The 24,315-nt window shown below is 33.5% G+C and overlaps 1 protein-coding gene across 1 annotated transcript in view; it reads right to left on the bottom strand.

Annotated features, from left to right (window-relative positions):
• Positions 1-24,094, bottom strand: part of LOC132726945 (attractin-like protein 1) — a 36,005-nt gene extending 11,911 nt beyond the window's left edge. The window contains exons 1-15 of the mRNA XM_060712359.1: positions 23,811-24,094; positions 21,136-21,336; positions 20,132-20,260; positions 18,904-19,082; positions 17,137-17,296; positions 15,339-15,432; positions 12,979-13,195; positions 12,316-12,508; positions 10,746-10,900; positions 9,718-9,802; positions 8,063-8,145; positions 6,712-6,873; positions 5,504-5,616; positions 4,352-4,508; positions 2,616-2,813 (exon numbers count right to left, since the gene is read on the bottom strand). Coding sequence (XP_060568342.1) covers positions 2,616-2,813; positions 4,352-4,508; positions 5,504-5,616; positions 6,712-6,873; positions 8,063-8,145; positions 9,718-9,802; positions 10,746-10,900; positions 12,316-12,508; positions 12,979-13,195; positions 15,339-15,432; positions 17,137-17,296; positions 18,904-19,082; positions 20,132-20,260; positions 21,136-21,336; positions 23,811-24,079 — 2,395 coding nt within the window. The 5' untranslated portion in view covers positions 24,080-24,094. The remainder of the gene's footprint in view (positions 1-2,615; positions 2,814-4,351; positions 4,509-5,503; positions 5,617-6,711; positions 6,874-8,062; positions 8,146-9,717; positions 9,803-10,745; positions 10,901-12,315; positions 12,509-12,978; positions 13,196-15,338; positions 15,433-17,136; positions 17,297-18,903; positions 19,083-20,131; positions 20,261-21,135; positions 21,337-23,810) is intronic.
• Positions 24,095-24,315: the final 221 nt, after the last annotated feature.

Raw genomic sequence — 24,315 nt, 5'->3', positions numbered from 1 at the left:
AGAAGTACAACAGCACTGAAGGCCTAATTGCATTTCTGCATTGCCATTTCTGATACTATACTGCACTATACAAATACATAATGGTAAAAGTGTAAGTAGGATGAAAATCGTATTGTTTGAATAACAAAATTTGTAGTAAAATGTTCTGAAAAATGTTGTCAGTCAGCAAATATTCCTTGTGGTTATATGCTGGTGTATTTTAGTGTTCTGACAAAAACATAACTGTGTCGCTCAGATCACCACTATACTTATTTAAGTCATCGTAGATATTAATTTAATTTAATTTAACACAACCTACAGTATAGAGTCTGGTCAGACTTTACGGATGTGAAAGCTAGCTGGGCTCTATTCTTCAAATGACTGAACTAAAAATTTTAAACAAACAAGAGGGCCATGATGGCCCTGAGGTCGCTCACCTGTATATAGGCCCCCGGAGTGGGGCCAGTTTAAACCCCAGGGCTTTTATTTGAGCAAACTTGGAAGACACCCATTAGAAGATGGTTCATGATGTTAAGTTTTTACTACACACATATAATGAAAAACAATGACCTCCCCCCCCCCTTTGGCAGGGCCAATTTAAACCCAAGGGCTTTTATTTGGACAAACTTGGTAGACACCAACAAAAAGATGTTTGCTGCTTAAAAATCTAACCTCTAGCTCATTGGGTTTTTTTAAAAAGAAGATTTTTTAAGTTTTTACTATACACATATAGTTAAAAACAATGACACCTCTGGGGCGGGCCAGTTTTAACCCCAGGGCTTTTATTTGAACAAACTTTGTAGACACTTACTAGAAGATGTTTCATTCTTAATATCTAAACTCTAGCTATTTGGGTTTTTTCAAAGAGGATTTTAAGTTTTTGCCATACACATATAAGGAAAATCAATGACCCCCGGGGCGGGGCCAATTTTGACCCCAGGGCTTTTATTTGAACAAACTTTTATAGACACCCATTAGAACATGTTTCATGCTAAATATCTTAGCTCTAGCTCTTTGGGTTCTTTAAAAGAAGATTTTTTAAGTTTTTACTATATGCATATAGGGAAAATCAATGACCCCCTAGGGCGGGGCCAATTTTGACCCCAGGGCTTTTATTTGAACAAACTTGGTAGACACTCACTAGAAGATGTTTCATGCTTAATATCTAAACTCTAGCTCTTTGGGTTTTTTCAAAGAGGATTTTTTTAGTTTTTGCTATACACATATAAGGAAAATCAATGACCTCCGGGGCGGGGCCAATTTTGACCCCAGAGCTTTAATTTGAACAAACTTTGTAGACACCCATTAGAACATGTTTCATGCTAAATATCTTAGCTCTAGCTCTTTGGGTTCTTTAAAAGAAGATTTTTAAGTTTTTACTATATGCATATAGGGAAATACAATGACCCCCTAAGGCCAATTTTGACCCCAGGGCTTTTATTTGAACAAACTTTGTAGACACTCACTAGAAGATGTTTCATGCTTAATATCTAAACTCTAGCTATATGGGTTTTTTCAAAGAAGATTTTTTAAAGTTTTTGCTATACACATATAAGGAAAATCAATGACCCCCGGGGCGGGGCCAATTTTGACCCCAGGGCTTTTATTTAAACAAACTTGGAAGACACTCATTAGAACATGTTTCATGCTAAATATCTTAGCTCTAGCTCATTGGGTTCTTTAAAAGAAGATTTTTTAAGTTTTTACTATATGCATATAGAGAAAATCAATGACCCCCTCGGGCCGGGCCAATTTTGACCCCAGGGCTTTTATTTGAACAAACTTTGTAGACACTCACTAGTAGATGTTTCATGCTTAATATCTAAACTCTAGCTATATGGGTTTTTTCAAAAAAGATTTTTTAAGTTTTTGCTATACACATATAAGAAAAATCAATGACCCCCGGGGCAGGGCCAATTTTGACCCCAGGGCTTTTATTTGAACAAACTTTGTAGACACCCATTAGAACATGTTTCATGCTAAATATCTTAGCTCTAGCTCTTTGGGTTCTTTAAAAGAAGATTTTTAAGTTTTTACTATATGCATATAGGGAAAATCAATGACCCCCTGGGGCGGGGCCAATTTTGACCCCAGGGCTTTTATTTGAACAAACTTGGTAGACACCCATTAGAAGATGTTTCATGCTAAATATCTTAGCTCTAGCTCTATGGGTTCTTTAAAAGAAGATTTTTTAAGTTGGGTTCTTTAAAAGAAGATTTTTTAAGTTTTTACTATATGCATATAGGGAAAATCAATGACCCCCTGGGGCGGGGCCAATTTTGACCCCAGGGCTTTTATTTGAACAAACTTGGTAGACACTCACTAGAAGATGTTTCATGCCAAATATCTAAGCTCTAGCTCTTTGGGTTTTTTAAAAGAAGATATTTAAAGTTTTTTCTTTTGGTTGCCATGGCAACCAGAGTTCTGCAAGAAATTAAATTCTTTGAACAATTCTTAAAGGTGACCACCAAAGGAACATTCCTGTGAAGATTGGATGAAATTGGCTTAGTGGTTTATGAGGAGATGTCATTTAAAGTAAAAGTTTACGGACGGATGCCGGACGAAAAGCGATCACAAAAGCTCACCCTGTCACTTTGTGACAGGTGAGCTAAAAAGTGACCTTCTGATCAACATACCATGGCATTTTTTATTATCAGTAACCCACTCTTGACATTGGCCGTACAAGAATGATGCAACGTAAGAATTGGTCTCAACACATCGCTGCTGCGAGCCACACCACATGCAGGCATTGTGGGTACAATTCTCACACGATGAATGAAGATAACATGGAGTATCGCACATCTCTTTCTTGGTATCCTGTCCACTATCTTTGTCTATAAAAACAAGAAATATAAATCATTTGTACATATAGAAGTTGATCACAAGACTGTCAAGTTAATTTAAACATATATAAATTATTCATATAAGCTTGATTGAAAAACAAAATCTTGCAAACTATATTAATCACTTTGAGTCTGTTTCCTGGAACTAACCAGTAGGGCTCAGACCCATCAATTTTGGATTGAGATGCACATACTTTAACCACTAGGCCACCAATCCCCTCACATAATTACATGAATGTACTGTAAACTCAACTACTAAGCAATGCACCCAGTAAAATTTTCAGTAAAATGTTCTTATTGATACATAGCAATGTTCTGAGTGAACCGAGCTTTAATGATATTTTACAGCTTTCAACGTTAAAAAACCTTTAAGATAAAATCAATACCTTTGAAACACTGATTAATTTAACGCATTTTTAATAAAAAATGCAGTACTTACAATTGAATTTTAAAATTCAACAACTGTATAAATATATTTTTTGTATTTAAATGACCATGATACATTTAACCCTTACTACACTAAATATCTTCAACAGACTTGCCCACTTTTCAACCTGGATAAAAACAATTCACAAATTTTAGGGAAAAAATACAACAAGAGCCCGGTTTAAGCCGGGTGATGCTCCCCGAATAGGTTTTGGACACAGGAAAGTACACCTCTTGTAGTTTCAGAGTTATGTCCCTGGAAAGAGTTCAAAGTGCAATAATTCCAAAATTAGGCAAGGCAGAGTTACTGTTCTTTGCACTGCACTTCTAATCAATGTGATCTATCAACCTACAAAGTTTCTTGTTGATATCTCTTATGATTTCCGAGTTATGTCCCAGACAACTTCAAAAAGTAGAAATAAACAAAGGGCAATAACTCCAGAATTAGGCAAAGCAGAGTTATGATTCTTTTGCATTGCATATCTACCTATTGAGATATATCTACCTACAAAGTTTCATGTTGATATCTCTTACAGTTTTACAGCAATGAACTGGACAAGATTTTTCTACAAGGGGAGATAATTAAAAAACCAGGCAAAATAGAGTTATGGTTCTTTGACACTGCACTCCCTCTCAATGCCCTCTACCACTGTATGAAGTTTAAACAAATTATCTCCAAGGGTTTTCAAGTTATGCTCCGGACAATACAACAGACGGACGGACGTTCTAACAGGAGAGTAATTATGTGGCTACTCTATTGTTCTCTCTATTGTTCTTTTTAGCGACACAAAAGAAAATAGCCACATAAAAGCATTACAGAATGAATGACATCAAGGAGAAAGAACAGTTACCTATTGTCCCTCTAGCCATATAATTACTGTCCTGTGAGTGCGGACAGACAGACAGACGGACAAGGCGCTGACTATATGCTCCCCCGAAATTTTTCGGGGAGCATAAAAAATCTACTGACTGAACAGCCAACAGTGTAGACCAAGATAGGACGGCACAAATGTGGTGGCTGAATTATGGTCAGCACTAATTATATAGGTAGATTCAGCTGCTACCTGCAGACTATTTTAAAGGCCAATAAAAGTCCACTGTACCATGAATGGCATCCTGTCCTTGCTGACTGAAGCTGCATAATTTCTCTCCCTTGTTCCAGACACATTCATCATGTTCTAAACAAGCATGGCAGTTGTTTAACTTGTTACATATAGAGTTGTACTTGAGTGGACAATCTTGAACATCTGTCACTTTATACTGAAAACAGAACAACCATTTTGCTCTTAAAATTCATAATGATATTTTCTATATTTTTAAAAAAGGTCTTTGATAAATTGGTGTCCTGTTACAGCTTTTAAAAACTTATTGGCCATAAAGCCAAACCATTTTTTCTTCTTCTTCTTTTACTTTTTGGCAATAAGTTCAGTTATAGTGATTTAGTATTTTGTACCGAAGTCAACACTGACAAATGGTGTGAGTACAATAGCTCTCCCTACACTCTGAATAGTCAAGCTACAATATATATTCCATTTTGAGGCTTACTGCACCTTTAAATGTTTAAAAACAGTAATTTCTAATCTGCAGTTAAACAGGTATACTGTTAAGTTAGGTAGTTTTTTTGATATAGCTTTATGTTTTAGCACTGCCTTTGTTTTAATACCAAATAGCATATTTCATGTTAAATAAATGCAAAAAATGCCTCTCAGTCCTTATATATTAATAATAAGTTTATAAAAATTTTTTTGAATTGTGTAAATATCTGTAAATCCCTGCTCTACCAATCAAAAGCATCCCCAATCTATAAATCAATGCAGAGGCATCAAAACATCAGATTATTTTCTTCTCTATAATAATTTCCAAAAATTTTGATTTTTTTTTTTGGTTGGGTTTGGTTTTCACATCGCACGAACAAGGTATAGGACATATGGCAACTTTAAGCTTTACTGGTGGAGGAAGACCTCAGGTGCTCGTCCAGGTATTATTTCAGACACAAACAGACACCTCAGTACAACCAATCAGTACAACCAACAATGTTCTTTAAGCTAGAAGGTTAGCTTCCTGACATGAAAGAATCCAAAGTCCCTGTCAAGATTCAAACCCTTAGTGGTGGCGGGCTAGTGGTTAGAAGTCAAAGACCTTAAACACTCAGCCACATACCTCCCTACAAATAAATTTTGTAATATTCTTGATTTTCATATAATTATGCACACCCACCCCCCTCTCCCCCCAAAACCCTAAAAAGATAAAGCTACCTTTTCAGTGGGTGAGCATGAAGAGGTACAGTTGTTAGAGCACCATTTACAGTCATATGCTGTTGACAGACAGGAACCACATGACTTCTGTTGACTACAATAACGTGCAGCATCTAAATATGTAGAAAAAAAAAACAACATCATATCTACATGTGTATCAACTCAAACTGTGTATCTTTCATTTACAAACTGTAATAGAGTACATGAAGTCCCTTTGTCTGAATATTTAAGTAGAATCTATTTTTTACATGTGGTTCATTTGACTCCCCATTTACACAGACATGGCTAGTGTCATTCAACTTTCAAAATTCAAAGGTTGAGGGTTCAATTAATTATCTACACTACAAGCAAGATTATAAGTACATTAGAGTATAGAAGGCTGTCTCAGGATAGTCAAATCATAGTTTCATCATTTTAGTATGGCTTCACATTTGGCTTCATAATACGATAGCTTTTCATTCCAAAGATTTGTTTCTTTGATTAAAGGTTATTTATGCCCAAGAAATGCTTTTGTTTTTATTTCTCAAAAGCTTATTATTCTTGGTGTCCTCTTTTAAGTTTCCAAAAAGTTACTAATTGGCCAATTACCTGAACCATCTTTAGCTCCTGCTGCCTTTTGGCAATTACTACAGTATAATGATTTAGTATTTTGTATGGAAGTCAAAATAACTACTTAGTTTACATTTTGCTACTTTTATAACAAGTTATTTTCATATTTAGTGCTAATTTCTTAGAGTGATAAGCATCTAACATGCTCTTAACTATTATTTCAAGGTTATTAAATTAATGTTTGCTCTTTCTTAAGAAGGAAAACTATATTCATTTCTGAGGCATAATATGCCTTTAATCTAACGATTCTATTCAAGAAACTTGCATAACATAGACAACAGTGTCTCATTTTTTAAAATTCAGTTTCTCTACTTGTAATAGTGTTTGTACGCGAACAGCATGGATCCTGATCAGACTGCGCGGATGCGCAGGCTGGTCTGGATCCATGCTGGTAGCAAACGCACTATGTTGGTTTTGTCATGACGCGGCTCATTTGTCTCTCGAGACTTCACCTAGTCAAAGGATTCCACCAGGGTCCCCCCCCCAGTACCAAATCAAATTCTCGCCATATTGCGCCAAGCTAACAAACACAAATATTCATTTTAAAAAGTGCACTTACCTAAAAACTAGTCACGTAAAAGTAATCTAAAATAACTTACCTTTTAAAGGCTCACACTTGTCTCTTGTAATATCAGTTGTTAGCCCTGCCAGTACGCCATCTCTTGCAGACAATAGATCATCACAGCCATAGTCAGTCCATGCACATACTCTTCCAGGAAAACTTGTAACACACGATGTTTTGTTTGTATATGTACATGCACCTAAAAGATTTAAATAACAAAATCTGTCTACCCACTGATTTGTGTAATGGATTTAAATTTGGGACAATCAATTCAAATTTTTAGGGATTTCAATAACAAAATTGAGCTGGCCAACAGTATACAGCCTGGTCTGAAAGCACACAAGTACATTATACTGAAAGCGACTTTATCCCCTATATTTGACAGTCAAATAAAGGCAGTTTTCCCTAGCCCAAAAATAGTTATATTTTCATGTTGCTACCATTCATAGTTTTGAAATCATACAACTTATTAGGCATTTTTGACAAAATTCTAAGTTAAAAAGGAGCTAACTCTTAAAAATATTGCTTTCATGATAATGCACCTTGTCTAACATGGTCCAGATATATATAGAAGTTAAAACCATGTATTTTTATTAGGGATGGCAACGAATACCAACATCAATACTCGAGTACTCGGTCATTTTTCCGATCGAGTACTCGGTTACTCGGACGATTTCCAATGATCTTCAAAGTTTATCACACAATATCAACACCATCAGCATGCTACTTTCGTTTTCTATTTAAATTGCAAAGGAGACAAATCAAAATTAAATCAACAACATTTTGAGAACATTTTAATTAATGCAATATCAAGTTTAAAACATTTTAATATCTTTTTCTTCTTGTAATAAAATAGACTGATCGGCGGCAACAAAAATTTAACCGGGTCTAAATACAACTTTAATTATTATATCATAATAACATTTTGTTTTTTTAAAAATGTTACCTTTAAACAAGATTCGGGTACAAACTGCGCTGTGTTACACAATTAAAGGTTACTAAATATCATAAGTGGCCGGATGACGTAAGCGACACATATGCGCATGTCAAACTGTTGATCGCCTCTTTAAATTTATGATATTATTTTCGCACCTCTGCAAGGAAGTTGTGATTACATTTAACATGTATTTATGAAGATATATGCACATCTCCGAATTTCTGAACTAATTGGATACACCAAACTGTCTAAATAGCAAATAAAATAGAAATTATACATTTTTTTCCGAGTAATCGAATATCAATTTTGTTAACCGATATTCGGACGTTCGATCGAGTACTCGGTTAACCGGTTAATCGTTGCCATCCCTAATTTTTATCATCCTTTACCACATTGTCAACAAAGAATTTTTCATATTCTTGGAGGTTATTAGAAAGAAAACAACAATCACCTGGCTCATATATCAAAATATCATTTTCCATTATACCAGTGAACCCTCCAAAAATATACATCAACTCTCTCTTTTTGTCCGAGCTGAAATAAACACAAAAAGACTGCTTTTCAATCAATGTTTACTTAAAGAGTTCCTAATCTTTTACTTTATCCAGGGTAAAATATAATAGTAGAAAAAAATCTCCTGAAAAAATTTAAACAACACTTTTCTGTTGTTGAAATAAAGAACAAGTTAAATTTAGAATACAACTGGCATAAACTAAGGTAACTAAAACTAAATATAAGTTATTATTAAATTTCTTTTCTAGATAATAAAATATTAAATTTCTTTTCTATATAATACATAACTTTTTTTTTCATTTCTGAAGTCTATAGCATGTAAATTATAACTTGAATCTTGAAATTCATTTTTTTTTTTAAAACCCTAGTACATTTTTCTTCAAATTTGATTTTCTTGAAATATTTTGGCTCATCTGAAAGCATTTAGCTTTTAAGGAACTCCACTGAGGTCTTAAGGTCTAAAACATAAACTAGAAATGTGTTGTCATGCCACAGATGCCCCCGCATGCAGCCAAAATTTCATACATGTATGTTATAATATTTAGTTCCAAATTTGTTTGCACAAATTATTTTTTTCATTTTAAGTTCAAAGCCCTTAAAACTATTCAATGTTAACACAAACCATTTTTAAACAAAGTTAAAGGCACTGAAACTACTCAGTGATAGCCTTTTGTAAATTTCATATTGCATATTTCTAGCCAAATTAATGGCTACATACATTTCAACCAAAGTATGAGTGCTGAAACTGAAAATTCAAAATTTTTCCAACATTGAAGGGAGATAACTTTGTCCAAAATCATTGAGCCACGACCAAATTCAAACTTAAACTGCTTATTCCTAAGATGTATCTATATGTCAAATTTGAGTTGAATGTGTACAACCATTTGGGAGATAATGAACTGAAACTTAAAGTTTCCGATTTTTTTTTCAAAGTTCAAGAGGGATAACTCTGTCAGCTATCATCAAACCATGTCCAAATTGGAAATTGACCAATGCATTCTTATGACATATCCATACCTTTAATTTGAGTTGAATATGAATGGGAACTGAAAATTTCCTCTTTTTTTTTCAAAGTTAAAGGGGCATAACTCTGCCAAAAATCATCGAACAATGACAAAATTTGAACTTGACCTGCGTATTTCTTTGATGTACCCATATGTCAAATTTAAATTAGTTGTGTAATTCCCTAGAGGAGATAATGACAAATTGAGAATTCCATATTATTTTCAAAGTGAAAGGGGCATAACTCTGCCAAAAATTATCAACCATGACTAAATTCGAACTTGACCTGTATTTTCTCATGACATATCCATATGCCAAATTTAAGTTGAATGTGTGCAACCGTTACTAAGATAATGAATGGAAACTGATGATGACGGAATGACAGAATGACGGAAGCACGGAATGACGGAACAGGGTAACACTATATGCCCCGGCCATTATATGGCGGGGGCATAAAAAACATATTGGTCCAAACCTTCATCAATTATACAGAAATCTTGGAAAAATATTTCCTGTCCTGTCAAGTGGAGTACCTTTAAGTTGCATATATGTAAACTATTGTAAACTAAACAATCATTTAGTTTCGCTTACCTTGTGACAGCTTGAGCAATGTGTCCATATCTAGCACCATTTGGTAAAATGTCGATAGAATCCAGATATCTCCATGAATTGCACTCTGAAATACATTACCAACAGCATTCTTAACAGTTGGAGGAATATACTTTATTGAGTGAAGTCTCTCTTAAATGACATTATCTAACTTAATTCTTCTCAACTATTGCATCTTGGAAAATAGTTGGAGGAATATACTTTATTGAGTGAAGTCTCTCTTAAATGACATTATCTAACTTTATTCTTCTAAACTATTGCATCTTTGAGTGTAAAATTTGTTCTGAAAATATTTTGATCATGGTTTAAATAACTGAAGAATGTTCATTAAACCAATGTTTGTTTCCATGCATGATACTCATAGAATATAGTACTATTCATTGCCTTAGTTCAGTAACAGGATAACTCCTATTCAATTACATAAGGAGATAACCTGTTAATGCACTAAGGTAACATAACATATACAAAACATATAATAGTTAAGACTGAAACTGGATGAAAATGCAAAAATGTCCAACAGTTTTTGTTTTCAATTTTAAGGTAGATAAGCAATTTAGAAGTCAAATGATACTTATTAACCTTATCTATAGTCCTTAAAATAAATGCTGCTTTTCAATAAATGGATTAAATAATGATCTCACAAAGCTTCACTAACTTTGCCATTTAGAAAAATATAAAATAAAGTCTCCAGGTAAGCTCTTCTGTAAGCAAGCCCACATACCTCAATCGGTTAGTGTGCAAGACTTGTAATCTTGACATTGTGAGTTCGATTCCCGGGCTGGTCAACTTAATTTGATATTTTCGGAAGAGACTTTAAACCAAGGTTCTGTGTATGAGAGCTTAAACATTTAGCATGCTAAAGAACCAAGAGAAGGTTCTGGAATTTGGGCATCTTTCTGTGTCTGTATCTTGCACTTTCCTCCAAAATATAAAATGACAATACTCTTCTAAAGGACTCACCCATTGAAACTTAATAGAATAATAGGTTTTATGTATACATGTATTAATACCTGGATCATATGCCATGAAGTCTGGAGAGTAGCATTTTGCACCGAGACTTATTGATGTATCATTGTGTGTGTTCCCTCCAAACACTAGCATTAGGTCCCCTAACCATGCCGCAGAATGTAAGTAACGCACAGAGCCGCTACTGGCAAGAATTTTCCTGTAATACAAATATATTTGTAGCATGTATATTACTGAATGAATTCTTTTTTAGCCACTAAATGGCCATGATCGTATTTTATACAGGTAAATACTTCATCAATCAGTTTACAAATTCTATTTGAGCCCCGTCATGACAAAACCAATATAATGGGTTTGCAACCAGCATGGATCCAGACCAGCCTGTGCATCCGCACAGTCAGATCAGGAGCCATGCTGTTCGCTTAAAAACACTATAACAAGTAGAGAAGCTGATAGCTAACAGCATGGATCCTGATCAGACTGCGCGGATACGCAGGCTCGTCTGGATCCATGCTGGTCGCAAACGCACTATGTTGGTTTTGTCATGACGCAGCTCATTTATAATCAAAATTTTACACTTTGCAATAGTAAATCAATATCTACTACACATATTCATTTGGACTTACAAAGTGACCCTAATGGATCAACATTTACAAAGAGCTTTGATAAGAGAGCTTTAAGTGGCCTTTAGCTTTAATTTTTTGTCGGATAAACAATTCTGTGCTGTTTCAAACTAAGTATTTCAGTACTTTTATCTTGCTAAAGTCTATCATATCAATGCTAAGCTTTCTTCAACACAGCATCCCCAGCGCTATTTATAACTCACCAGTCTGATTGTTTCTAAAAATAGACGATCGGGAAACAAATTGTCCGCCTTTTTTTCTAATTTAGTAAGAGGTTTTGACAGGATTCTTTATTTTTAACAACAACAACAAATTTTATTTTCTACCTTAACCTTTTCCCTTATAAAAGCGTGTTTCGACGGCTTTTTGCCCCCCCCCCCCTTTTTTGAGGCCTCAAACAGTGAAAAAATGCCCTATTTAGGCCCCAAACACTGTCTTTTGTTTGAGAAATGTTGTTAAAAAAAGTGACCATTTTTTCGGCGCCGTCCCCCATCCAAATATTACATCAGGGGGTTGCCAGAAGGGGGATGTGCCCCCTTCTGTTTGGGGGGTTTGAAGGGGGGCAGAGTCCCCCTCATCGCCAAGAAAATTTTGGACTTGTGAGAGGCTTAAAATGACCCCAGGTCGATCATAAGGTAACGTGTAACCAACGCTGAAAAAGCCTTTGACTCTATCTCAATCCCTTGAGAAGTTGCAGCACTTTGAAATAAATTTTGATGGAAAAAATCGAGGCAAAAAAGTGATTTTTGGCAATTTTGAGATGTCCCCTCGTTGCCATGGTAACAGGAAATTTAAGACTGAGCATGTCGTTACAAAGGCAATGGTCCAGTCAACATTTGTGCTAAGTTTGATTAGTATTGAAGCATTTTTCATAGTTTTATAGCAGTTTGAACTTGTAACAGGAGGCATTTCAGTGAAAATGGCCAGTTTTCACAATATGCTCATGGGGGAAAGGGTTAATTCTTATGATTTGACAATTATACAGACTTACCAATGTTTATTGACAGGGTTAAAAGAGTAGAGTTTATCTGTGAGTGAGTAGAGATTACTGCTAACTCCCGAGATGTAACCTCCATATACATATATCTCCTTTGTCCGATGATAATACACGCTTGTATGTCCGTAACCACCTTTAACAAGAGCTCCGTTTGTTTTCACAGTTTTTATATTCAAATCATTAGAGTCTGGTGATAAACAAAAATAAAACAAAAATTAAGATACCATACTATTGAAGAATTCATTTAAGAAAAGTGCACACAGAATACTTATATTTTAACCTTACATATCTGAAAAATATTGATAATTTTTTAGCCACATTCCTTAATTTTGCATGAGACATGGCAGCTCAATGTGTCTAAAAATTATGCAGAATTATTTCAATATCCATTCATGAATGACAAAGTCATGGACAAGACACAACCCTCCATTCACAAGCATATTATGACTGTGACATGGCCCATTTAGCTGGACACCTGATTCCAACACATTTATGCCCAATTATTGTAAAATTCTGATCATAAAGATTTCTTCAACAATAGTATATATGAAAGTGTATTTATTTACTTATTTTTTTATTTTTTTTTGCAAACTAGTATAGGATTTAAATATTTTTTACTCAAAATAAGGCACATATTATATCTCTATTGTACATTACCTAATCTCAACTCTCTCACTTTGTTCCTGTAACCATATATCGGACTGTGTCCAAAAATAATATACATGGTACTGTTTACAACAACTGCAGTATGACCAGATATGGCATCGGTTTCATTAAACTGTTCATATGACCATCTCTGCTGTGTTATATTGTAAATCCACAGACGACTTTCAATATGTTGCCCAGATACCCCACCATACAAATATAAACAATCCTGAAATATATATAAATATAGGTCATACACCCTGACACCCCACCATACTACTGTTTTGCTTTACTTTATCATTATCTGAAACTTATTGCCTTGACAGCCCACCATATTTTTATGCTTTACTTTATCATTATCTGAAACTTATTGCCCTGACACCCCACCATACTACTGTTTTGCTTTACTGTATCATTATCTGAAACTTATTGCCTTGACAGCCCACCATACTACTGTGTTGCTGTACTTTATCATTATTTGAAACTTATTGCCCTGACACCCCACCATATTACTGTGTTGCTTTACTTTCTCATTATCTGCAGCTTATTGCCCTGACACCCCACCATACTACTGTGTTGCTTTACTTTATCATTATCTGCAGCTTATTGCCCTGACACCCCACCATACTACTGTGTTGCTTTACTTTATCATTATTTGAAACTTATTTCCCTGACAGCCTACCATACTACTGTGTAGCTAAAGATACTTCAGCGAACAGGTTTTATAGTATTGCTAGACCTGTTCGCTGAAGCCAACCCCGTATCGAAAGTCAACCAGAACCGTGACATTTTTATGTCATGCTGTAATTCAATAAATTTGCGTGATCTGGACAAAAGCTATTTTAATACAGGTAGTTAGATATATTTGGGACCCTTCAGTCTATATTTTTTAACACAGAAAGTTAGATTGATGAAATATTGCCTCAAAGTTTATCAGCGGGTTCACATTTCATAAAATTCGCCGCCATTGCTGCCTTAATTATCACGTGACCAGCGAGAATTTAGGTTCGGATACCTTTGCATGACTTTTGGTGACACGTGACCCAAATGCTATTTTTAACTGAAAAACATGGCTTTGCAATTATGAATAACGGTGTATTTATTCAATAATAGGCATTGTACCAAAAACATGTTGGATTTATATTGTTTTAAGTGATGATTTATGAATTATTTGTTTGTTTTTATATAAAAATCATACACTTACTAAAAATAATGTACGGTCCGTTACTAAAAATAGATGCTAGAATTTCCAAAACATGAAGTCCCGCGAGATCTCATTTGAAGGCAGACTCCATATTGGTAAACATTCTCTACATATTTCTCTAAAAATAGTTGGGTACACAAAGTCATTGAAGTTTCATTTAAAAACAAAACGTGAATTGGTTCAAAATTGATTTGTTTATCAATTGGTATTTTTATTTGACCCAAATTTTATTAATAAGGGTGATTTAAAGAAGTTTTTATGTACCGCGCACGAACTGTCAAATTCTGGTAGCCTTTGCAAATAGGGTTGACCCATAACTTTACTGTCGCAACGTCAAAATAAAAGCGACATATAAAGTTATGGAAGCCAGAACTAACTACTGTGTTGCTTTACTTTCTCATTATCTGCAGCTTATTGCCCTGACACCCCACCATACTACTGTGTTGCTTTACTTTATCATTATCTGCAGCTTATTGCCCTGACACCCCACCATACTACTGTGTTGCTTTACTTTATCATTATTTGAAACTTATTGCCCTGACAGCCTACCATACTACTGTGTTGCTTTACTTAACTATCATCATCCATCTGAAAATGTTTTGATCGTACTACTAAACATACAAATATAAACAATTTTCAAACCTATCTAAAATAGATTTATCATCATGTTACCCTTACACCCCACCATACTTACACAAACAAGCCTTAAATATATCAATACCTAGTGCATCAAATACGTCACAACATATCCAAGAAACAGAAGAAGCCTTTCAGAAAGAATTGGATTGTTTCTTTTAATTAATTACATTTACTATACTTTTTTCTCTACATCAAACAAGACATTCTTAATGATTTGAAGCTGTTTAGCTTTAGCAATATAATTCACTAAGGATTTTTTGAAGATTTACATAACTGAAGGAAGACCTATCTTTTGTCAATGGAAAACATTTACTATTCTTGATGTTGATTACAATCTGGAGCTTATTCCACCTACATTATATACCTTATACTGAGGATGAATCCAAAAATAAAGCAGAAATTTAGCATTCTAGTGCTTTAAAAAGTTAAATTTCAGCCTTACAAATGATATAAATGTTAAACTATGCTGTTAAATGAGTTATTGGCTTTTTTTTGTAGTTAAGCAATAAATGAACAAAAAATTACTTACATTATAAAGTATCATGGAATGCCCATACAAGAATTCTGGATTGTCTGTAGATAGGGGTGTAACAGTCTGCCATGTGTTAGCTGTAACATTGTACCTGTGTGACAAATAAATATATATTATATATCATATAATCTAAGTAATGTATACATGGTACATTTAAAAGGGACTTTGGGAAATAAACATAATGATTATGAGTTAAAGCAGTGTCTATTTTAGGATGGGGGATATGGGATTCACCCATATGTTTGAGAATTCCCTCCTATTTTTTTCAGAGGCAGGGGGTGGGGGGTGGGGGGGGATTTCACATAGAGAAAGAAAGAAAGAGATCAACGTAATAAATTCTCACTATTCGTTAAAAATCCCCCTTGTTTTTCAAATCCCACAATAGACACTGGTTAAAGGCATATTATAGGCAAAATTTCTTCTTTCTAAATTTTTTCATTCAAAACGAACTATGGTACCATAAAGTACCTGTCAAATGAATGCATTATACATGTACTTGTTTTAAACTTGCACTTTCCACCATGTTTGTTATTGTTACTTCAAAGGCTTGTTAATGTCACATGGCATATCATATAAAAATAACTTGGTGATTCTGTTTGCATTTTAATTTCATTTAACAATTAAATACGCATATATATTAATATATTTATGTTCAGAACTGCATTATATATTATTCATAGAGACAAACATGATGGGAAGTTTCATTTAAATTTCATTTATAGTTTCAAATTATTCAGAAAACCCCTTAACTTAGTACAAAGTGATACATATGGCCATAAAACCAATATTTCTATCATATTTGGCATCTCTCTTGCATTGTGCTCATGTTTTTCTCAAAATATTGATGTAATTTTTTTCAGATTGATTTTTGAATTAATATATCAACCTGGCAGCCCTCAGCTTTAATGTATGTATAAAAGTGATCATTATCATGAATTATATGACCATCTAATAGCTTATCAATAATAAATGTAATACTTATAGGTACTTTACTATAGTATACTTTAGTATGGACATTATTTTCTTATTCTCTCACTAAAGACTTAATCAATAATCCAATAACACAGAATACATGCACTTTAGTGTATTGATAGGTCCAAATAAAGTATCTTTCTTTATACTATTAACATTATCTAATTATCACATGATAATAGAAAAAGTTATTATCAGGCATGCTCTGCTATGGTCAGCATGCAGATCTAATTATTTCAAATACTAAACAATTATTTTCATTTTCAGATTAAGCATTGTTCAGGAACTGATTATCGTTAAACTTGACCGGAGAGTCAAGTAATATCATAATAGTTGCAGTACAAATTACGAAAAAATATGTAAAATCCTCAGTGGATCAAGGAATCTAATCGCAACTCCCTGAGAGTATTTTGTATTTTTCCATTAAAAAAGAGTGACTCCATGTGAGAAATGTATAACAACAATGACTCAGAGAAGAGAGAAATAGCCCACTTCTTCAAAAGGGAAATCTGCCAAACTTGGTTACTAGTTGATGAAAACAAATGCAAGTGCAATTGTAGGGGTACTTTAATTTGAACTTGTATTTTACTTGAGTGGGTATTACAATGCTAGGATATAATGAAGTGGGGAAGAGTAAAATGTAAAGCATGCATTAAATATATACCTGTATATAATAAATGAATTTATTGACATTAAGATGGTCCAGCAATGATCTTTTTAAAAATTAACAGGTGTCGAATTTTAACTGTAAAAAAAACAACACAAAGGCATACAGAGGAAACTATACAAATCTTTATACGGGACAAGTATAAAGGAAACTTACATGATGAGAAAATCGACTGACTGACCGAAGGCGTAACCACCAGATATAACAAGTTCATCTCCAATGACAACAGAGGCTGATGAGGCCCTACCTGCTGGGGATGTTTCATCCTCATATCTTGTCCATGATTCCTCCCATACCTCGGTACTACAGTCCAAACCTATAAATTCAATCATTATCTTTTACATACATTGTACAATGTATATATTTTCAATCTTTTTATCAGTAACCAGTAATTACCCTTAGCTAGTCCAGCTAATTGTTCTATGCAATGAGATATTGTGACAATCTGTATAAGGGCAATATCTCTTTCCTCTTCTGACCCATAACAAAAATTTCTCAGAATCTAGATTTGGCACGCCAAAATATTATGACTAACCCATAGCCTGCTAGCAGAAACAGATCAGACTGATCACAGTATGCAATGATCGGTTTTCAGTCAGTATATACATGTATTTGAAATTTTCCCTAAAAATGATGAATGGTTTTGTTCAAATTGACAGATGGACCAGTCCATTTAAGATATATTGGGTGGTAATGGGTTAAAGAGCTAAACCAGCCTGTGTTTCCATACAGTCTGGCCAGACTCTTAACTTCAAGACTTTGACCATTATTATTTTCACATTACAATTAAAAATTTGTAATTTTAACCAAGTTCTTAAACAATCTTTTATTAGGGTAAATGTTAAATTAGCGATGAACACGAAGGACTTTCTACCTTGAAAAATATACTTAGTACTTTAATCATTTTTACAGGAAAATGTGTGCTACACTTAGGTCTACAACTTATCACTTCTAGTAAACAAGTGTTATTATTAGGCTCCCTAAATAACTGATATTGATCCTACACATATAATGGTAAATATTGGTTTTCCATTACAATAAATTATATAATATAGTTATTGCACTTTACATAATAACAGTACATTGTTTGACATAAACACATGTTAATGTATATAATTGAAATTTTATGTTACATGGAGGTCACAAGGCAAATGTCAGGTAGTAATATACTAAGCAGTATAAAGTACCATTAAGAACTAATTATAACTGTCTTTACCATATCTTATATGGTACTGTGGCCTTTGTTTATTGTTTGCCATTTTGTTAAAGCAGCCCACCTCCAGTCCAGATTCAGGCTAATTTTTCATTGACAATGTATTAAAAGTATATTTTCAAGTGAAGAAAGAAATTCAATTTTCTAGTGAATAAAGAAAGTCATTTACACACTGCAAACAGCACTTTCAATTCACGTAAATTACCAAAAAAAAAATAATTTGAAAGTGATGTAAATCCCTGATTAAATATTACATACATATTATCTACATATTGTACTTAATACGTGTATATTATTTTCCATTTTCTAAGTCACCTAGAACTCTATCAACAATTTTTTTCCTAAAAAATATTATTTGCTATGAACATCCAAATGATGTTTCTATTGCTTTTTATTTAAATTATTAAATTATTTTAATTAAATGTGCCCATTGTAATCCAATCCACAATAAGTCAAACCAATTAAACCAACCCTGTTAAGGCCATATTGTTAATTTCTAGCTTTAAGGATAATTTAAGGCACTTGGGTAATATTCAATCATCTAAATGAAAGCTTACTCACAATGATATGTAATAACTAAGCATCCCAAAGATATGTGGTGTGGGAAGGAAGATACCAATCAAACAGAAAAGAATGGTACATGTAAGTGATTTTAATCTAGAATGTCAACCACTGAGCTATGAAAAAGTTGTTTTTTTGAAAGATTATACCTTTATATTGTCGATTACAAAGACATCTGCCAGTATCTTTATTACATACTCCATTTCCTGAACAATTATTTGGGCACAGTTCTGTCCAACATGTTTCACCTATATATCCAGTGTCACAAATACATGTTGAATTTACACATTCACCATGTCCGGAACAGTTCTTAGGACAATTGCTTACACTGAAAATAAATTAAAGAAAGTCAATAAATAACACAGAAGCATAAAATCTTTTATCTAAAGCCCAAAGGCAGTTTCTTTTTAGTTCTACATGTATTTCATATGATTTGGGTAACCAAATGATGACAAATTTAAACCTTTTACAAAACATTTTTTCTTACTTAAGCTTTTATCATTTAAATATTGACATCTGAAAAAATTACAATGACTTCTATAGAAATTTAGAAAGCAAGAGGCTGTCAGAAATACATAGCACTTGACTATTCACTATTCATAGTGTTTGATAGTAACAAATGAGCTATATATGAGCTTTAAATTTCACAAAGAGGAAACATTCAGTTGAAATCAATGCCAGAGTGGGTCCCTGCCCTACTGTGGTCATGGCATATTTCCATATGTGACACCAGGGTCAGAGGTTATTTTTTTTTTCTAAGCTTAAACTTCCATCTCAGGTATTTAACTGGTAAAAAACCAGCAGGGAATGTATAATGTCCAATCAACATCATGAGATTCAAGACAGTGCACAGAAAAAAGTTTTATATCCTCAAATGCAGTACTGGTTAGTCAGTGTTTTTTTTCACTTTTGGGGGAAGGGGGTCAGTGCCCATTGGAGGGGGAAAAATGCAACAGGAGGGGGATTTTTATACGGATCTAAAATATTGATGTGTCACATGATAAACTTGTTGGGATACCAGGAGTAGCTCCCCTTACCTATATGAAAAACCTTGCTCAACAGTAAGTCTTACAGGCATAAAATAAAGCATTTTTCGGCAGTTAGTTGCAAAAAAATGATATTCATTGCAGGCAGATTTGGGCTGCCATATTATAGGGGAAAATTTCAGCTTTGAGGGGGGAAAAAAACATACTATTTTGAGGGGGGAATAGGGAGAATTTCGCCGAATATTTTGGTGAAAAAAAACACTGTTAGTCCAGGAAGCTGACTCAAGAGTGGTTCAGGAAAGCTGAAAGCTTTCTTTATAATCAGGCTCATAAATAATGTTTAAACTACAAAACAAATTACATCAATTTTAAGAATAATTGTTTCAGATACCTGTATTGTATGGTAAATCCAGTCATGTTATATGCGGCATCACTGTAGAAGTACATATAAGCCTTTCCGGAATGAGCCACAATCTCTTCAATGTCATTGCTGGCATTAACATATGGCTGTACTAATCCACTAAAACAAGAAATAAACTTTCATGATCAAACCTTGAATACAAGATATATAACTTAAACAAAGGCATGCTTGACTATTTTCAGTGCTGAATAGCAAAACAACAGCCTGGATAATGTGGATTTGTCTAAGTATTATTCTGTATAAATCCATGGTAATTCATATAGAGTTATTGGCCATGGACAGTGACCTTTCGTGCTTTCAAATATGTGTGTGAAATTTCAACCTATTCCTTTCATTACTTTTGGAGATACCCACTTACACACAAAAACATAACCAAAGTGTGATGCAAATGCCTGGGTGAGTACAATACATGTAGTTCTCTCTATTTTTCAAGTAGTCAAGCTAATAAAAATAACATTTTCAAACAAACACAAGAAAAGTTTTGCACAAGTTCATGTACTATTACCATGGTACATGTAGCTATAATTGACTGAAACTGAAACAGGAAAGGGACACTTTTGCTGGATCAATATATTGTAAGGATATAAAATAATTCAAATCTAAATGATGATTTGTTGTTTTTTATTGTTGTTGTTGTTGGGTTTTACATCTCACCGACAGAGTATAGGTCATTTGGTAACTTTCCAGCTTTACTGGTGGAGGAAGATTTCAGGTGCCCTTCCGCGCTCATATTATGAGGCACTAACAGAACCTGAGTAGAACCACCGACATTCTGTAAGTTAGCTGGATAGCTTCCTAACATGAAAGCATACAAAGTCCAGTTGGGATTCGAACCTACAGAGACTAAGGGTGAGTGGTTTGAAGTCAACAACCTTACTCACTTGGCTAATGAAGCCCCATGAAATGATGATTCTGATAATGATAACATGTTTATAATCTAAACTTCCTTCAAATCATGACAAACATTTTCTTACCTGTATGCAGCTATTAATGGTGAGTATAGAGAATCTCCATCAAATATATACAAATGATCCCATCCGCACTCTGTAGCAAATTGTGTAGTTGTCAGTCTTAATGGCAATCCCCCGGAGTCCGGCTCCACCAGCCACATGCATTTGTTATCAACAGAATAATTACCTTGCCCATCTGTTATAATACCCGAATTTGATGTTAATCTGAAGAAAAAAAAAGAACGATATCTTAAAATTACTTGTACGTAACCCAAATGGATGTTTCCTGATGTACATGTTCATTTTAGCTACAACAAAACAATACATGTAAGTAAATACAAGTGGGAATATTTTTTTTTAAGATCTAACTACCATGGCATGACATTGACCCAGTTAGCCTCAAACCCAGCCCATTGTGAAAGTCCATGGAAAGTACCAACCAAGTATCTGGAATATAATTTTAATAAATGAAGGTGTTATACTTTATATAGGAAACAATAGTACTTAAGTATAAAAATTTATGTACTCTGACATAATGACTTTGTAACATAAGATATTAATATCAGGCCCCAAAATGGCAATCCAGCGTCCCTTCCCAATAAATTACATGTGGTAAAATGTGGCATTCTTGAGGCTATACAAAACATTTTCTTTTTTAATAATGAAAATTACCTAATGGTTGCATTTCTTTTGACACTGCACTTTTTTGTCAGAAATACAAAGGAAAAAGAAACAATTGTTTTGATTCCTTGATAAAAAAATCATCATGTTTAAGAACATGACATTAATTCTTTGAATAAACTATCTTTATCTATTTTGTTTGCAAGTTTTCATTTCTATTAAAGAATTTGTGCTGATTTATTCTCTCTCCAATTCAAAGGACTGTATGCTTTTCCAAAAATAAACAAAATAAAGAAGAGAACCCCCCTCCCACCATGAATTCCCCAAACATACATGCACATGTCTATAAAAAGACCATTCTATAAATATTGCATATTCACTTTAAAAAGTTTAACTCCATAAATTGATATAAATCATAAATATTCATTTTATATTTGTACAAGAAAAAATTTATGATATTAAGCTACAAAAATCAAGAGCATAGTGATAAGACATGGTTTATTGCCTTTAAGGAAGTCTATGTTTACATTTAAAACTTTGTTCAAATATTTTAGTTGGTTTAAAGCCACAGTATGCCCCACAAACTTTTTTTTTAAATTTTGTACAGAAATGTTTTTTAATGGATTTCCAGCATGTTACAAATAGAAGTTAATAAATGGTGTAACAGTTACACAACTGCAGAAACAACATGCAGAAATGTGTTGTAAAGGTAGCAAACGGTAAACAAGGAAGTATTTTCAATTTGACTTCCATTAAAAATACAAATTGACTAAAATTTTACATGTACAACTACCAATTGCCACCAGAGCAAAAAAAGCCAAAGAATTAATGATACATGTTTCATTCACTTGACAAATGATTTTTTTGCCTTTAAACTGTAACAGTGTAACACTATGTATACTTAAAATAAAAAGATTTTGAGAAATACAAATGATAACATTTCTGAGATTAAACATTACAATATTGCAGCAAATTTGACTGAAGAAGTAAATTTTAAATGGCGAAATACTAGTGTTTTTTTTTTTCTTAGCCTGATGAAGTTGTATAATGGATTTTCCGTGCTTTGAATTTAGAATAGTCCATTCAAAGTCTAAGGGATTTCTATATCAAAATACAAAAATTGAACAATTATACTAACAGTATTATCATGACTATGAGCATAGAGCGTATCAGACTGCAAATACAAATGTACATGTACGTCCAGGTAGGTCTGGCTCTTTGCTGATGAAAAAGCTTTTAAAAGCCTCTAATATTTACTCATAATATTATAATATGAAGGGACTTTAAAAAATCATGTGTTATATAAACATGAAAAGTAGAAAAAATTCTCACAAAAGTGAGGGTTTTGTGAGGGTACACAAATATTTTTCTTTCTGTTTAAACAGTTTATGTAGTATATTATGCTCAATACACAAACTAAGTTAACAGAAATATTTTTTTTTCTAGAAATATGATTTTTTATGTCTTAAGCCTGATCGGGCATTTTCACGAGCCTTAAACCTAATTAATTCCGCTTTAACGGTTTGACCCATTTTACAATTTTTTTTATTCTATACTATCAAAATATTAGAAAAAGACATCGCCTGTCTAAAATTATCTCGATGTCTCTATGACTAGTCCAACTAATTTTAAGTACTGTGTGACAAGATATTGTCCTATTTTCGTGTCTGGGCAATTACCCCCATATCTCGTCTCTAAAAGTGAGATTCTGACCCAGCACGAAAATATCTCAGAATCAACTTACAAGCTTCGGCATGTCAATATACTATGACAAGTTTAATAAGTTGTCCTGTAGACACCAGTCTCACTGCCTGTATAAGAAGCTTTTAGGAAATCTACATAAATAAATATATGTAAAAAGTGGGTTTGGCACAGACATATAAAATTAATTGGAACAGTGAATGACAGGTCTGCTAGAAATACTTCCTCTTTCATAAGAGACAGACCCACCTGCGGTTTGGGTGTGACCAACCTAATTTACTTCAGTATTTTGAAGAAAAAAAAACCAACAAACAAGTAAACGTGAATAACTTTCTTATAATGTTTATCCTTTTTCCAACGTTTTAAACCATACTTACTTTATCCTCCCAATACACAGTGAACAAGAACTCCCCGTCCATCCGTCAAAACACTGACAGACTGTGTTATTTTTCGCATTTTGTGTACAATTTCCATTATAGCAAGTAACACCATTACAATTTTTCTCATCAGTAGACAAAACTATAGTTATCATACAAACAAAATAAACCGCTATAATAAATTTCAAATGTCTTCGTTGTAAGAAAAACAAAGAGGAAACAAAATCTTTATTTCTTTCTTTTTCAGCCATTTTTTTTCTTGTTAACATATGTCTAATTTCTGTACAGTGAGGTGAAAGTACCGCATACAGGTGCTAATTTCCGTACCGTAACGTAACGTATTCATAACAATTTTTAAATTTGATAATTACTTTTGCTTCTCGTTGTACCCACAAACAGATTAAATAAGAAATAATAACATGATATTTTTGGTCCCATAATGAGTGAGGAAATGATATGCATGTATATAATCTTCTTGACATTTATTTTATCTGATTTTTAATTC

The sequence above is a fragment of the Ruditapes philippinarum genome, unplaced genomic scaffold (assembly GCF_026571515.1).
Source record: "Ruditapes philippinarum isolate M1 unplaced genomic scaffold, ASM2657151v2 ctg23_1_1_1_1, whole genome shotgun sequence".
In the NCBI taxonomy this organism is placed as follows: Eukaryota; Metazoa; Mollusca; class Bivalvia; order Venerida; family Veneridae; genus Ruditapes; species Ruditapes philippinarum.
The sequence above is the reverse complement of the archived record's forward strand: the minus strand, read 5'-3'. Positions and strand labels throughout refer to the sequence as shown.